At 41.3% G+C, this 14,634-nt stretch overlaps 1 protein-coding gene across 3 annotated transcripts; it reads right to left on the bottom strand.

Moving 5' to 3' along the window:
- Positions 1 to 1,532: 1,532 nt before the first annotated feature.
- On the bottom strand, positions 1,533 to 13,614 carry pgghg (protein-glucosylgalactosylhydroxylysine glucosidase). Of its 3 annotated transcripts, none has more exons than XM_030426908.1 (14): positions 13,463 to 13,614; positions 9,529 to 9,865; positions 9,219 to 9,429; positions 8,704 to 9,139; positions 8,502 to 8,621; positions 7,920 to 8,051; positions 7,739 to 7,850; positions 7,433 to 7,505; positions 7,217 to 7,353; positions 6,992 to 7,125; positions 5,170 to 5,265; positions 4,984 to 5,081; positions 3,975 to 4,189; positions 1,533 to 2,010 (listed from the first exon to the last, which is right to left on the bottom strand). In XM_030426908.1, the coding sequence occupies exons 2-14, from the start codon at positions 9,770 to 9,772 to the stop codon at positions 1,934 to 1,936; spliced, it is 2,085 nt and encodes a 694-aa protein (XP_030282768.1). In that variant the 5' UTR covers positions 9,773 to 9,865; positions 13,463 to 13,614; the 3' UTR covers positions 1,533 to 1,933. The 3 variants fall into 3 exon arrangements, with proteins under 3 accessions (XP_030282768.1, XP_030282769.1, XP_030282767.1); XM_030426909.1 differs by lacking the exon at positions 13,463 to 13,614 and adding an exon at positions 11,307 to 11,608; XM_030426907.1 differs by lacking the exon at positions 13,463 to 13,614 and adding an exon at positions 11,386 to 11,608.
- Between the last annotated feature and the right edge of the window lie 1,020 nt (positions 13,615 to 14,634).

Here is a 14,634-nt window from a genome sequence, read left to right as displayed (position 1 = left end):
GCCCGAGCTCAGCGTGAGGTCAATGAGCTGTGGCAAATCGTGAGACGTCCAGATCAACCTGTGATACAAACACCAGTAGCGACAATGGTTCATAGGAAAGCCCAGACATGTATCTCACTCTCGGTGGTAACATGTGTCAATAGTTAACCTGGACGCTACGCTCTTAGCGCTACAGCGAGCAGCTAAAAGCTAACTAGCAGCTAACTGCTAACAGCGGTGTCCACGCCGCTCTCGAGCCGTTCGGCGTGAACAAATGCTCAATACTGTTCCATACATGAGTTGTTGAAGAGTACAGAGATTCACGACAAAGATATGAGACCGACAACATGCACTTTTGGACGATTTGTGCTCTGTAGCGCTCGTCTAGCAGTGGTTTGCAAGTCGCAGCCCCGGCTTCTCCGTGTGGATAGAAGTGTTCAAGCCACGTCAAAACGAATACACGTATACATGACTTGAGCGATGAGCAGAATGTTTTTCCTGGTTAGCGGACATGGCTCTCCAGACAGGATTCTCAAACCACACCACCAGCACATCTGGGACCCTCGCAAGTTAAAATGAACGCCAGTTAACCTGTCACACTGGTCGAGGCCATTAAGCTAACTGGAGCTGTTTACAACGTTACAGAGCGCGAGGCTTGAGATCAGGAATCGTTTGCTTTTGTCTGGCTCTCCGATTTGACCAATCATGCTCTTGACTGAGGTTAGGACCTCCTACCTCCTCATTTACATGTGGACACAGAAATACAGAAATAAATATATGTAGGTGAACAGAAATACAGAAATAAATAAATGTAGGTGAACATAAATGTATAAATAAATAAATGTAGGTGAACATAAATGTATAAATAAATAAAAAGCATTTATTCTTTTATTTATACTTTTATTTATTTATTTATACATTTATTTCAGCATTTATTTATTTATTCATTTATTTATGCATGTATTTATTTATTTATACATTTATTTCAGCATTTATTTATTTATTTCTGTATTTATTTATACTTATGTCAGGTTTGGTCCTCCATATCCTGTAACCAATCATGCTCTTGACTGAGGTTAGGACCTCCTACCTCCTCATTTACATATGGACACAGAAATACAGAAATAAATATATGTAGGTGAACAGAAATACAGAAATAAATAAATGTAGGTGAACAGAAATACAGAAATAAATAAATGTAGGTGAACAGAAATACAGAAATAAATAAATGTAGGTGAACAGAAATGTATAAATAAATAAAAAGCATTTATTCTTTTATTTATACTTTTATTTATTTATACATTTATTTCAGCATTTATTTATTTATTCATTTATTTACGCATGTATTTATTTATGCATTTGTTTATTTATACATTTATTTACGCATTTATGTATTTATTTATGTATTTATTTATGCATTTATGCATTTATTTATTTATTTATACTTATGTCAGGTTTGGTCCTCCATACAAAGGCTGGGTTGATCCAGCTAACAGAGGTAAGGTGAACACTCATAAAAAATCGAGGAGAGAAAATAAAGTGGAAAATGAAGATTTGCACAGAATGAAAGGAGTTTTATTTGAACACATCTTGATTACAAAACAAAAGATTTCATAATGTGGCATATTACAATAGCAAATAACTCAAATAAATTGCAAAAGGATGTTTTTTGGACACTCTGGACACAAATTTTCATGTCAAACCTTTTTTTTCATTTTAACCAAATAAAGAAGTACAATAAACATTCAGTAAAATGATATAAAAACAAACTCATGTTTTGTAATTCTTGCCATCCCACTGTGTTATATAGAAAGCTATTTCATACATTTTGTCCATGGTTACACAAGTGAATGCCAACATACAACTAAGCAGTAGCTCAGATATGAAATGACTTAGTCAGCATCATTTTAATTCTTTGCAAATTAAATGATCAGGAGGGTCCCAGGTTGAGGTTTCAGACCGGCCAACAGGAAGACGTCCAAGCCTGTTTACAAACATACCCAGGCTCTCGGGGAAATGTCACTGGCTGCCCTGGAAATACAGATGAGTACATGTAAATTAAATATAATCTGTTACTACTCAGTGTATGTACTCAAATGTATGTACACAGTAAGAGTAATGCAGTGCTGAATAAAATTACATAATAACACATGAAAATCAAACCAATAGGCGTGTGGAGTCATTTTCCTGTGACAGGTAATTTGTCATGTACCATTTTGGATTGGGGCGGGACTGCACTACAGGATGTTTATGAATTGCATTGTTTAATTAAATAACTGAGAAACTCTCACATCCTCCAGTCTGCAACAATACTTCAATCACACATGCCTTATTATAAAATGTGATGTGTCACTCTCTATTGTCCCCAAAGGCCACAGTCTTTTCTCCTCTAAATCAGAGTCAATCACTTCAATAAATGTCTGTCTTTTTTCCACTTTAATATCTAAAAAGCCATTTCTCATTAAGCGAAGAGAGTGTGAGCGCTCTCTGTCATTTTCTGCCATAATAAGACGGATAGTGCCATGGTCTGGAGTTGTAGTGTGCAGTTCAAGACTCTGCTTCTGATTATTCCTCATCATTGCACTCTGTTATTTTGTCACTGAAATTCTGTGTCCTCAAAATCGACTACTGTAAGTATTTTTTATTTTTATTTTGTTGGCCTTCAGTCTCCCCTACGCACCTGTCGATCTTAAAGGAGAACTTCGGTCGATTTAAACATGCAGCTTCATTGCTCAAGCTACCCTTGACTTGCGAGTACCGAAGACGCGAACAAATTTGGTCCAGCCATTACAGAGCTCCGTGAACGGAGATGTAGCATTGAACGCTAACAGCATGGGGTCAGAACTTCACGCTGTGTTTTAAGCATCTTAACATGCTCCACATCTCACACCAGAAGTTATGCAACATCAGCAGACACCTTAGCACACAGCACTGTAGCGTGTATGACTCAAAATGAATAAAAAAGTAGTTAAAATAGTGTGTTTGTGCAAGGAGCTACTTACCTGTTTGTTGACATCCGCGTCTTCCGGTAGCTAGACCAAACTAGCGTATCCACCGAGTGTGCACTTAACAGGCTTAACAGGCTATTGTAAGGCTCATGGCTCATGACAGGTTGTAACATGGAAATGTACATTATGAACATACACACGAAAATGCTGGAATACGTTTCCGTCTCCGCCAGTGAGGGAGTAAGTGCACGCTCGACGGATTGACTAGTTTGGTCTAGCTACCGGAACACACGGATGTCAACAAACAGGTAAGTAGCTGCTTGCACAAACACACTATTTTAACTACTTTTTTATTCAGTTTGAGTCATACACGCTACAGTGCTGTGTGCTAAGGTGTCTGCTGATGTTGCATAACTTCTGGTGTGAGATGTGGAGCATGTTAAGATGCTTAAAACACAGCGTGAAGTTCTGACCCCATGCAGTTAGCGTTCAATGCTACATCTCCGTTCACGGAGCTCTGTAATGGCTGGACCGAATTTGTTCGCGTCTTCGGTACTCGCAAGTCAAGGGTAGCTTGAGCAATGAAGCTGCATGTTTAAATCGACCGAAGTTCTCCTTTAAGGCATGCAGCGCTGTACTCTGGTGATCTTAAAAAAAGGGTGAAAATAACAACTGCTCAAATTAATTTGGTATCCCGGGGTTTCTGGAGAATTGGATTACTTCACATATGTTTCAAAACAAGTCATCATCCACTTCAGATGTGTAGGATAATGTTGTTTAGCAGTGGAGCTCTGGTAATGTTTTGTGGACTCCACTGGCATGAGGATGAGTAGGTAATGACTGAATTTAAATTTTTGGGTGAAGTTACCCTTTAATGTTTTCTCTGAAATGTACTTTTTTAGTCAATTATTCACTTGTCTTTTCTTGACCTGTAGTTTGAAAATAGTTTTACTATCAATGAACAAACTTTCATATTTATCGCAAAAATAAAATACTATTCTAAAAAATGGCACCTTTGACAGCATGTCGTTCATGTTTTCGTGTTACCTGGTGAAAGAGGGATTTTGGTTCCTGATGCCTTGAGGACCACCTGCAGATCAGAGGTCTTGGCACTTCCTGTCCGTTCCCTCACTATGATACAGACTTCATTTTTCCTCAGCAGCCAGTCCATCTGACTGCCCAGGTAATTTACACCACGAATGCAGAGCTCAGAAATGTCCTTGGGGAGAAGTGGAGAAAAGGCCAGGCCTTCCTTCTGAACTCTAGAAAGATAACGCAGTATATCAATCACCGTATTACTGCTTGTGAGTTCGGTGTATATGTACAGTATCTCACAAAAGTGAATACACCCCTCACATTTGTGTAAATAGTTTATTATATCTTTTCATGGGACAACACTGAAGAAGTGACACTTTGCTACAATGTAAAGTAGTCAGTGTACAGCTTGTATAACAGTGTACATTTACTGTCCCCTCAAAATAACTCAACACAGCCATTAATGTCTGAACGACTGGCAACAAAAGTGAGTACACCCCTAAGTGGACAATGTCCAAATTGGGCCCAATTAGCCATTTTCAGATGTGAATGGGGAGCAGGTGTGTTAAATTTGGTGTTATCGCTTGCTCTCTCATACTGGTCACTGAAAGTTCAACGTGGCACCTCATGGCAAAGAACTCTCTGAGGATCTGAAAAAAAGAATTGTTGCTCCACATAAAGATGGCCGAGGCTATAAGAAGATTACCAACACCCTGAAACTGAGCTGCAGCACGGTGGCCAAGACCATACAGCGGTTTAACTGGACAGGTTCCACTCAGAACAGGCCCACCATTTTCACTTAGGGGTGTACTCACTTTTGTTGCCAGCAGTTCAGACATTAATGGCTGTGTGTTGAGTTATTTTGAGGGTACAGTCATTTTACACTGTTATACAAGCTGTACACACTACTTTACATTGTAGCAAAGTGTCATCCCATGAAAAGATATAATAAAATATTTGCAGAAATGTGAGGGGTGTACTCACTTTTGTACGATACTGGATATTGGGGTGTAATTCTGACCTGAAGCCTGTGTAGCCAAACAGCACAGCTTGCAGGAATCCTCCCATACCCGTGAGGAAGTTGACTGCACCAGAGCCGTCTGATGATTCACTCCATACCTGTGAGCAGAGGTAATCACACATTCACCAAGTCTTCGGTCAAGAGGAATGTTTTAGTATGAAGAGCGTTTGTGACTCAGAAAGATACCTGGAAGGGTCCCTGGATGTTGCTGAAGCACTTCTGAAGTAAACTCTGAGCCTTCTCGGCCTCCCCAAGCTCCATCCAGCCGATTGCAAACATACTCTTAGAATGTAAAGTAAAAGCATTGGTGCAAACATACACAAATAAAGAAGAAATGGCAACAACAGTCTTTTACTTTCAATGCAAAGAGACAATGTAAAATATTGCTAATAAATTAATTGACTTCTGACTTTTAACATGTTAGCGAACATCTGTCTATTTACACATCCAGCACTTATGGAACAACATTAGCGTATACTTAAAGTCACTCTCTTGGGGTCATGATTTTTTTCTAGCTCATTATTCAGTATATTTCAAGCTCAGTTGTTTAGTCGCTAGCAACTCCTTAACAATATGGAATACCTGCCTCTATAGCTGCTAATTCTTTCACGATGTTCTCTAGCTAAATGCTAACTGTGTCACAACTTGGCTAAATGTCACTGTGATGCATAAAATAAGTGATTATTGGAGCCCTTAATTGATGTCTTCATTGTTAAACAAGAACCGTTGTGAATAGAAATCTATGTGACTCGATTCAGGCAGAAATGTTAACAAATGAGGTGATGTATCACATTTTTATTCACGTTGTGTTTAGTCACATTTGCCCACTTCCCTCCTCAGTCTCTGACAAATCGTCTGGTGTTTCCCGTTTTTCCCCTCGAGTTATAGCAATTTGCTTTGTCTTGGTTTGAACATTGTTGGAAACATTTAGGATAATGGAAACTCAACAAAATATATAACAATTATCTTAGAGATTTTAATCGTATATCTTTTATTAATATTTTGAATGCAAGACTCTTACCTTGTGAAATCACTACTTTTATTTTACTAAAGGATCTGAATTATTTTTCCACAACTGCTAAGTTTTAACTTATAAATTATTTAAATCTAATCTTTTTAATATGTTCATTTGGCAATAAATCTCTATAATACAGTCAAAGCGTTAAAGCTGTAGTCTGGACTATTTTTTGTTTTATCTGCAATTTAAAATTGTCATCAAGATCTGACAGTAGAATAAGATACAGGTCAGCTGTGTAAAAATCCACTGTCTTTGGCTCCACCCAGTGGCCCTGATTTGATTTGCAAGAATCCAGTGCTCCCGGCTCAATACAACCAATCAGAGCCAAGGGGAGTGTCTGAGAAGTGTCAGCCACTCTTGTGCATTTGCTACTGGCAGCCCCCCTCCCTCACGCAGCACGTACTTGGCAGTGCCCCTCCCCCGCGCAGGTGCAGTGTCTGCTCACACCTGGTCAGATACGTTCAAACTCAAACTGTAAACAATGGAGGAGAACAGACAGCAACAACAGAGCCGTAAATTTGCCCCACCATTGCCCAGGTCAAAGAGAAGAAATAAGAACTAAGAAGAAGAAAAGCAGTGTCAAAAGAAAGAACTGGACTGAGCCAGAAAGAAAACAAGGATAAATACTGGAGCGTCATTTCAGAGGTGGAGGGAGCTGCGGGATTTGAAAGGACTCAAGAGCAACGCAGAGTTAGCTGCTTTTCTGCTGGACAAGTAAGGACCCCTGCTTGATATATGTTTAATTCTAAATTGGCTTATTTTGATGTTGGCTTATCTTGGTTTGGCTCATCTGGCTTCCTCTGTTACCGTGGTTACAAGCTTGCTTGTGCACAGCAGGCTCCTCTGTGGGGAGGGGCTTTGAAGGCAGGGCTGCAGCCAGCAGAGAGGAAGAAGGAGGGACCTGGGAGCTGTGCTTATTCAGATTTTCTGCCTAAGTCCACTTTTTTCTCAAAACTCCAGACTGCAGCTTTAACATTAATTGTGTCTTACCCATGTCATGGCTGGACCGCTGGGGTCAGTTACTGGCTCATACATTGCAAGGTCATTCCTCCTGACCTCTGGGGACATTGGCAAGTCAAGAGGGTAGCTCAACATAACTGCGTCAGCCTGCTTCACTGGATGACCTGTGAGACGTCCAAAGGACATTCCAGCATATTATGAACACTCAGTTTTTTTTTTTTATATAGCTCAGTGTCAGAAGTCTTAGAAATGAACCTTTAATGTAGCCATCAAACTCGGGATGGTACTGGGATTCTTGGTCGAAAGGTATTTTGAGGCCATCGGCCACTTTCTGCCATTCGGTTGGTGCAGGATGTTGGAGGAGGGCAGCCAGCTCTACAGCGAACTGGAGACTGACAAATGAGAAACTTTTTGTATTATCGGTTTTTACCAGTTTAAATCGACTAGAGGTAAATATTCACACACAAGTACCTGAATTTGGCCACGGTGTTTGTGAACACAGAGTTGTTGACATTGTAATAATATTCATCAGGTGGCATGACACCTAAAGGCACAAAAGAAATTTTAAAAAAGTCATGCAATTATATAATGATTACATTCATAAATACTTCCAAATTAGCCACAAAAGTATCTTCAATATATGAATATAGAAGTTGAAAATTTTACATTGCAATAGCAAAATTAACATAACAAGGTGACTAAATAAAAATTTGACGCACAACCATGTCAACTCACTAGATTCAGCAGAAAAAACATCTTTCTAATAAAAATCTTTACCTATGAGGTGATACTTCTGGTCCTCAGGGCTCCAGGTAACTCTAGAAACCCAGTAATCAGCCACACCGTAGATCACCTCACTGCCCCGGCCCTCTGTGAACATGGATAGATCCTGCAACCAACAGCCCCGTTAATATCATCACACAGGCTGAGACAATAGGATGGTGATAAAAGAATGTACCTCGGTGAGGTAGAAGTATCGCTGGAAGGCCAGGGTGACGTCTCCATTTATATGAATCTCTTGTTGTCCGTAAATGTCCTCTGGACACACCTCCCTCCCTGACACAGCACTCTCCCATGGGAACTTTAGTCCCTGTAAAGTCAGAACACTGATTCAGAGGAGTCAGACACAGTTTCATGTACTTCTTACTACGTATAAAGAAGAGTACAAACACAAAGACTGAAGATATCAGCTGTAACAACGATTTTGTGTTTAATTTGTATTGTGTATGTTTATTGTGTTTCTGTTATGGGATCCCGGGAAACGTAATCTCATTTTTGTTGCACTACTTTTGTTGGTACATCTAAATGACAATAAAGCTTTGACTGATTGATTGATTGTATACAAACAGAAATAGAACAAAAGACAGTTTTTTTTACGGGTCGTTGCCTGCAGCACCTTGTTGGCTGGGCTGCTTTTTCATTTAATTTCTTCTGTTTAATCCAACAGTTTTCACAGTTCCACAATTGCCTCCAGTAACAAGCTAAAAAGACCAATTCTTGTTCTTGGTCTTGTGCACCTTCATCCCTCTGATCATCATACCTTGTGGCCCTGCTTTTGTGCGTTGTCCTTTGCACCATCTATAGTCCCCACCCTGTACTCTAGCACTGCTCGGGCTAGCTTGGGATAGAAAAGGGCGATACCAGGATACATCCAGAGGTCCTATCAAGAGGAAGGTAGGGTTACTGTGAGATGCATCATACAACCCAAACAAACAACATGCAAATAACATATCTAGCCATACCTGGTCCCAGAAAACATGGCCCCAGTAGTCCTGACCATCTCCTCCATTAGACAGCCCACCTGGACTGACTCCACCAAAAGAGCTGGAGGTGTCATGTATGGAAGGGAAGGCGCTGAGGAGGTAGAACATGCAGCCAATCACGGCCTTGCTCAGGGTCTCTGACCCAGTCACCTCCACCTTGCTCTGCAGCCACAGTTCTTTCCAGGCATTCTCGTGAGACGGACGCAGGTTGCCCGCCGCCATCAGATCCAGGCCCTCATCAAAACTGGCCTTGGCTATATCCAAGCTGTTGGTCCCAACCAGGATGAAGCCCCAGCGAGCCTGGCTCTGCTCTGGAAGCAGCGTCAGAGTAGAGGGTATGTGGCTCCAGATAAGGTGCACCATGGGACAGGAACCTCCTGGGATCTCAGCACTCTTTGTCGTTCCGTGAATGTACCTGTATGAGAGGTGAGTGTAGACTTTGAGAGATTTCCTACTTGTACAGTATATTCAAGAAGTGTCATTGTCATCCTTACTTTCCTCCTTTGTAATCAGGACCAGACTCAAACACGATGTCTTTGCTCTGAGGCGTGAATGAACTGACCAGCTTTACAGTGACTGGCTCCTCTGAGGTCACCTGACGCACCAGCAAAACCTCCATCACCATCAGGTTGGAGTAGTATCGGTGTGAATACAAAGACTGTGAGATGGTCACATTTGCCGAGCTCAGTGTGTGGGTAAAAATGCCTGGACGAGAAGATGAGACAGTGATCATTCTTCACGGCATGAAATTAGATCAGCAACATGATGTCCTGCAACCAGACGGTCAAACTCTGCTGATGCTACCTGAGTGAGTGTCTAGGCTGTAGGTGTGCTGGGTTGTTTCCTCCATCTCCACCTCCACAGCGAAAGGACAGGGGACATCCGCTCTGTGACACCGTCCACCCTCTCCGTTATACACGCCACCCATGTGCATGATGTTGCTGTACACCCTCCATCCCAGACGCCCATTGGCAAGTGGAGGGAGGAAGCGGCGGTCAGCAGGTAGAGTGTCAGTGGAAAAGATGTAAGGGTCTGAGTCACAGGACATGTCGAAGTCTGGAGCTTTAATTGGGAAGCTTAAACGGAACCAGTAAGTCTGATTCCTGAAAGGCAGTCAGGGTTCGTTGATTTTGTCCCAGCTCTTGAACAATGAAAGATGATTTCACTTATGTTAGTATCCTTTGGAAACGTACATTCAAGTCTAATGTAAATACTCTTGTTTACTTGAGCCCCATTTCACACTGGCACATTTAATCTCCATGTTTAGCTGGTTTTCAGATGATAACCCCACAAACTCTGGGCTACACCTGTTCTGAAGCAGGGCAAGTAAGCCTTAAGCAAAAGTCATGGATGGCCCATTTTGGAATGTGCCAGAATTTTTTTCTGACCCTGGGACTAAGTGGCACGTGAAAAGCACTTATATTCTGACTATTTATTTTATTTTTATATGATGGTTATGTTCTATAACATAACCATAATTAAACTACACGCTGTATGTTCTTAGCCCAGGGCTTTTCTTAGGGAGCTGTTATCCCTAAGCGAAAGCTATTGTTAGCCCTAAGCAAAGGATTTTGTAAGCCCATGGCTAAGGAACCGTTAAAGCCAAGTAGAGGCGACCTGTTAGTCCCAAGTGAAGGGCAATGATAGGCCCAAGCTAAGGCAGCTGTTAGCCTTGGGCTAAGGCAGCTGATAGCCCCAGGCTAATGTAGCTGTTAACCCCAAGATAAGGGAGCTGTTGGCCCCAGACTAAGGCAGCTGTTAACCCCAGGCTAATGTAGCTGTTAACCCCAAGATAAGGGAGCTGTTAGCCCCAGACTAAGGCAGCTGTTAACCCCAGACTAAGTGAGCTGCTAGCCCCAGGCTAAGGGAGTTGTTGGCCTCAGGCTAACACAGCAGTTAGCCCCAGGCTAACAAAGCTGTTAGCCCCAGTCTAAGGGAACTGTTAGCCCAAAGCTAAGGGAGTTGTTAGCCTAAAGCTAAGAAAACATTCAAACTGGCCTAATACTGGTACATTCCAAAGTGGGTTAACACTGACTTTAGCCCCGGACTAAAGGGGCTAAGTTAGCATGGTGAACAGCCCTATTGTTAAGCAAGGGTTAACCTAAAACCTGGGCTATATGATTCACACGGCACATCTGCTAGCTCTGGGTTAAATGTCCTTTGGAATGTGTGACTAATGTTAACAATTAAGAATGAGCAGGACTTAGGTCGGCCCACTTTGAAAAGTGCCAAGAGTGTACCAGTGTAAACTCTCTTTTAGCCTGGGACTAAAAATGCTTTCAGACCTGGTCTAAATGCAGTGTGAAAATCCTTTAGTTCACCATGCATGGTTAGAGACACTACATCGCTACTGGAAATTTTTACTGTAAACAAACACACAACACTTTTTTCACAGGCTCCTGCTAGTAAAGACTATTTGTAGACTGTGTACTTTGACACTTTTGTGTAACAAGACATCATCCTAAGGCATCATCATGCAAAAACACAAGTCACTTAATGAACAAAACAAAGGTTAATTACAGGGCAAATACTTTCTCCTCATTAAGTAAAGTTGACTGAATTTTGTCTGAAAATAAACATACAATCTCAGCGATCGGGTCTAAACCACTCCTGCATAACTCCTTCTAACACATTACTGCAGTGGGAATGGTTTACTCTCACGTGAACTGGAAGAATCATCTGTTTCTGCAACAAAGAAAAATGCAGGAAAAAAAAAGGAAAATTGAAGGCAAAAGTTCCAGAAAAGCGCTTGTTGTTTCCAGTTTACAGCAAGAAGTTCCTTTTAGCACTCATGTCTACTGAAAACAAAGAAGTTTATTAAAGTTTATACAGAGGAAGTTTGAAGAGAGGAGTATCACTGCTGTGGGAGGAGACCATGCAGCTGTGTGTGTCCTGCAAAGAAAACCTGGACAGGATTCTCTGATGTAAAACATGGCATGGACTTCATGTGGTGGACAGGTCACAGTGTGTCTGGAGCAGCTGGGGACACCGCTGCATACAGACTAGATTTGTGTGAAATAAGAAGTGCACTCATCACACTATGAATCATGTCAACTCCCAGCTTTAAGAAAAAGATCTGAACAGTATTAATAAACACCTTTGTTTATCTTTTCCAGGCTGTAATGGTTGCCAACGTGTACATACGTATGTACAGTTAAAACACCAGGACCACTAGGCAGAGGCAGTGAAAATACTCTTCAGGTCACAGTGAGAGTGTTTACCTATTCATCCAATCTTTTCCAAGAAGTCGACATCACTCTCTCCAAACTAAATCATGTCCTCTCTCCTCTGCTTACCGGGCACCCTAAATCTTTTACCATTATGCTGTTAGCTCTTGTTTTACTCATTTTAGCCAACAAATCTTTAAAGTCTTTGCAGTCAGAGTCTAGAGCCTCTGGGGCTATGAGCTTGAGGAAAGCGACCTGAGAGAATCACCGTTCTCTTATAAATCTCCTCTTAAAGGACAAGTTCAGCCAAAACTGAAAAGTCGGATGAAAGCAAAACATTGTTGCAGCATTCTGCTAAACAACTGAAGTGGATGGGGACAAAAACGAAAACAAAAAACAATCAAAATGGCTCCATACAGCTTTTCTGGTGTAATCTGAGTCTTTCCAGAAGCCCTGAGATCCCAAATTGATTTGACAAGACAATATTTACACACTCACTTCAGAAGAGGTGCATGATGACATTTTTAGCTTAGCAGCTACAGTGAAGATCTCAGCTTTAAAAGGGTTGTAAATTACATCTTTTCATATAAATGTGTTATCTCTTATATCTGGAGACTTACATTATCCCAGACGAACTGTATGAAGATATTTTTTTGTTGTTTCCTTGTGTTTTGAAACAAGTCCCCATTCACTTTAGTTGTTCAAGAGAACGCTGCAAGGCAGATTTGCTGTGAAGCTTCAGAAATCATTTGCAGATGACAGTCCAACATCCGACTTCTCATTGGGATGGGGGTGAGTAGATAATGACTGAATTTCATTTTTGAATGAACGTATCCTTTAACTTTTATGAGCTCATACTATTCAGAGTGTTTTCCATTTCCTCTTTTCGTGGTTAGTTTTTGTTTGATCTTCATGCATAAAGTGTTTTTGGAAAGTGCTCTACAAATACATATATTATTAATGTTCCACTATTATCAGTACTACACGTCACAGAGTTCTGTTCCAATGAGGGTCATAGGTGGAAGTTGCCCCTAAAACATAGTGCACAAAAGTCAGACCAAGCTGGTGCCACGGCGGCACAGAGGTTAACGAATCATGGTGCTCACTACATCCACCAATTTTACAGCTCAGCTCGTGGGAATTATACTTAATTTGTAGCTCAACAGCTGGACAATGTTCTGGTTGAGCTTTATAAAGTAAAATAAACTTAGTGAATTCAAGCTTAAGATTTTTAAGAGAAAGCCTGTGTTACAGAAAAGGAGAATTGCGCTATCTAGCTGCATCATGGGAATTGTAGGACACAGCATTTTTTAGGTTTGACACATACTAAAGATTAAAAAATAAAACTGGATGATATCTAAACCTCTGCAGTTTGGATTCTTTTTCAAATCTGACCCCTACAAGTTTATTGCAACCTAATAGCAAATACCTGGAGTAGCCCTGTAACATGCACCATGTAAGCATTACATCAACTGAAATATTATATTCCAGATTCATATTTCATTTTCAAATTTCTGTTTTTTTTAGAGAAACAAGCTAGATTAGATTGGGTAAAAATGCCCCAAAAATACCTTTAGCAGCATTCTTTGATCCTGGTTCTGTCTCCTGGTTCAAATGATCAGCTCGTCATCAAGCTCTGCTGAGGCCTGATGACGGCCCATTCATTTGAATCAGGTGTGTTGGAGCAGGGAAACGTCTGAAAAATGCAGGGCAGGTTCCCCAAAGGACTGAAGAAAGCTGCTATAGACCACATTACCAAACACATGTCCGATTAATCTACTACCACAAAGTGTCTGACACAAACTACATAGAGCCTCAGGAGCGGTTGCCCACATTGCTCTTTGGTAGACCTGATTACAGGATCATTGTCTGAGGTATGTTTTGGTACATTATTTCTCAGTTGGTCTAAAGCTGTCAAATATGTAAAAAAGAAATAAAAGAAATAAATAATTGCAGCATTTCATGAGTTTCACCACTTGGTGTCACTGAGGAGCTGTTTGTGTAGCATCTGGCATCATGCCGGGGGTCAGAGCCACAAACCCTGGGAAAAGCAGTGCTTTGTCCATATAAGGCTGCAATCCATCCGCTTGCCTCTTCCTCCCCAGCTCCCTTCCTCTGTCTTTCTCAGACCTGAGGGATATTTACAGAGAGAGTGCCTCGGCCAGCCTGCCCTTCCTTATTAGGAGCTCAGCTTGTTGTCAGTACTTCTACCCTGCAGGACAGTGGTCCATCTCTCTGCTCTCAGATGAGACAAACAGATGGATGACTGGTGTTAAATACACTTCATGCAGATGGACGAGACTTCAGAAGACAACTTAAAGCTTTCACCCAGACGTCTACTGAGCACTCATCCAGCAAATGTAACGACACTCATTTTTATCATATCAGTCAAGCCACTCGTGATGTACTGTCCACCTGGGAGCTGCTGTAAATTGATTTAACAGTCCAAACATACTGTAAATACATTGCATGTTCGCTTTGTGTGAGTGCTGTCATGTTGCAGCTGTTCCTCTTTCCTTCTCCCCAGTGATGTGGGACATCTGGCTACCAGAAAACAGAACGACTGTACTGTACGCAGGGATGACACAAGTACAGTGTGGGTGAAGCAGCAAAGAGGGAAACCACCAGGTGACCACAAATCTCAAAAGTTAGCAGTCTGATGACTCCATCTAATATGACGTGTTAGTAAAAAGCCAGACACTTTTGCATAACATTTTCCTTGAATCAGGAGTTTTGTGCACAA

This window comes from Sparus aurata, chromosome 8 (genome assembly GCF_900880675.1).
Source record: "Sparus aurata chromosome 8, fSpaAur1.1, whole genome shotgun sequence".
NCBI lineage: Eukaryota > Metazoa > Chordata > Actinopteri > Spariformes > Sparidae > Sparus > Sparus aurata.
The sequence above is the reverse complement of the archived record's forward strand: the minus strand, read 5'-3'. Positions and strand labels throughout refer to the sequence as shown.

Excerpts from the sequence above, each read along its gene's own strand:
- pgghg (XM_030426908.1), bottom strand. The coding sequence starts at position 9,772 with ATGTCCTGTGACTCAGACCCTTACATCTTTTCCACTGACACTCTACCT. Across the intron at positions 8,052-8,501 it reads CACAAAAGCAGGGCCACAAG|GGACTAAAGTTCCCATGGGA; the intron begins GTATGATGATCA and ends CTGACTTTACAG. Across the intron at positions 7,354-7,432 it reads AACACCGTGGCCAAATTCAG|TCTCCAGTTCGCTGTAGAGC; the intron begins GTACTTGTGTGT and ends CTCATTTGTCAG.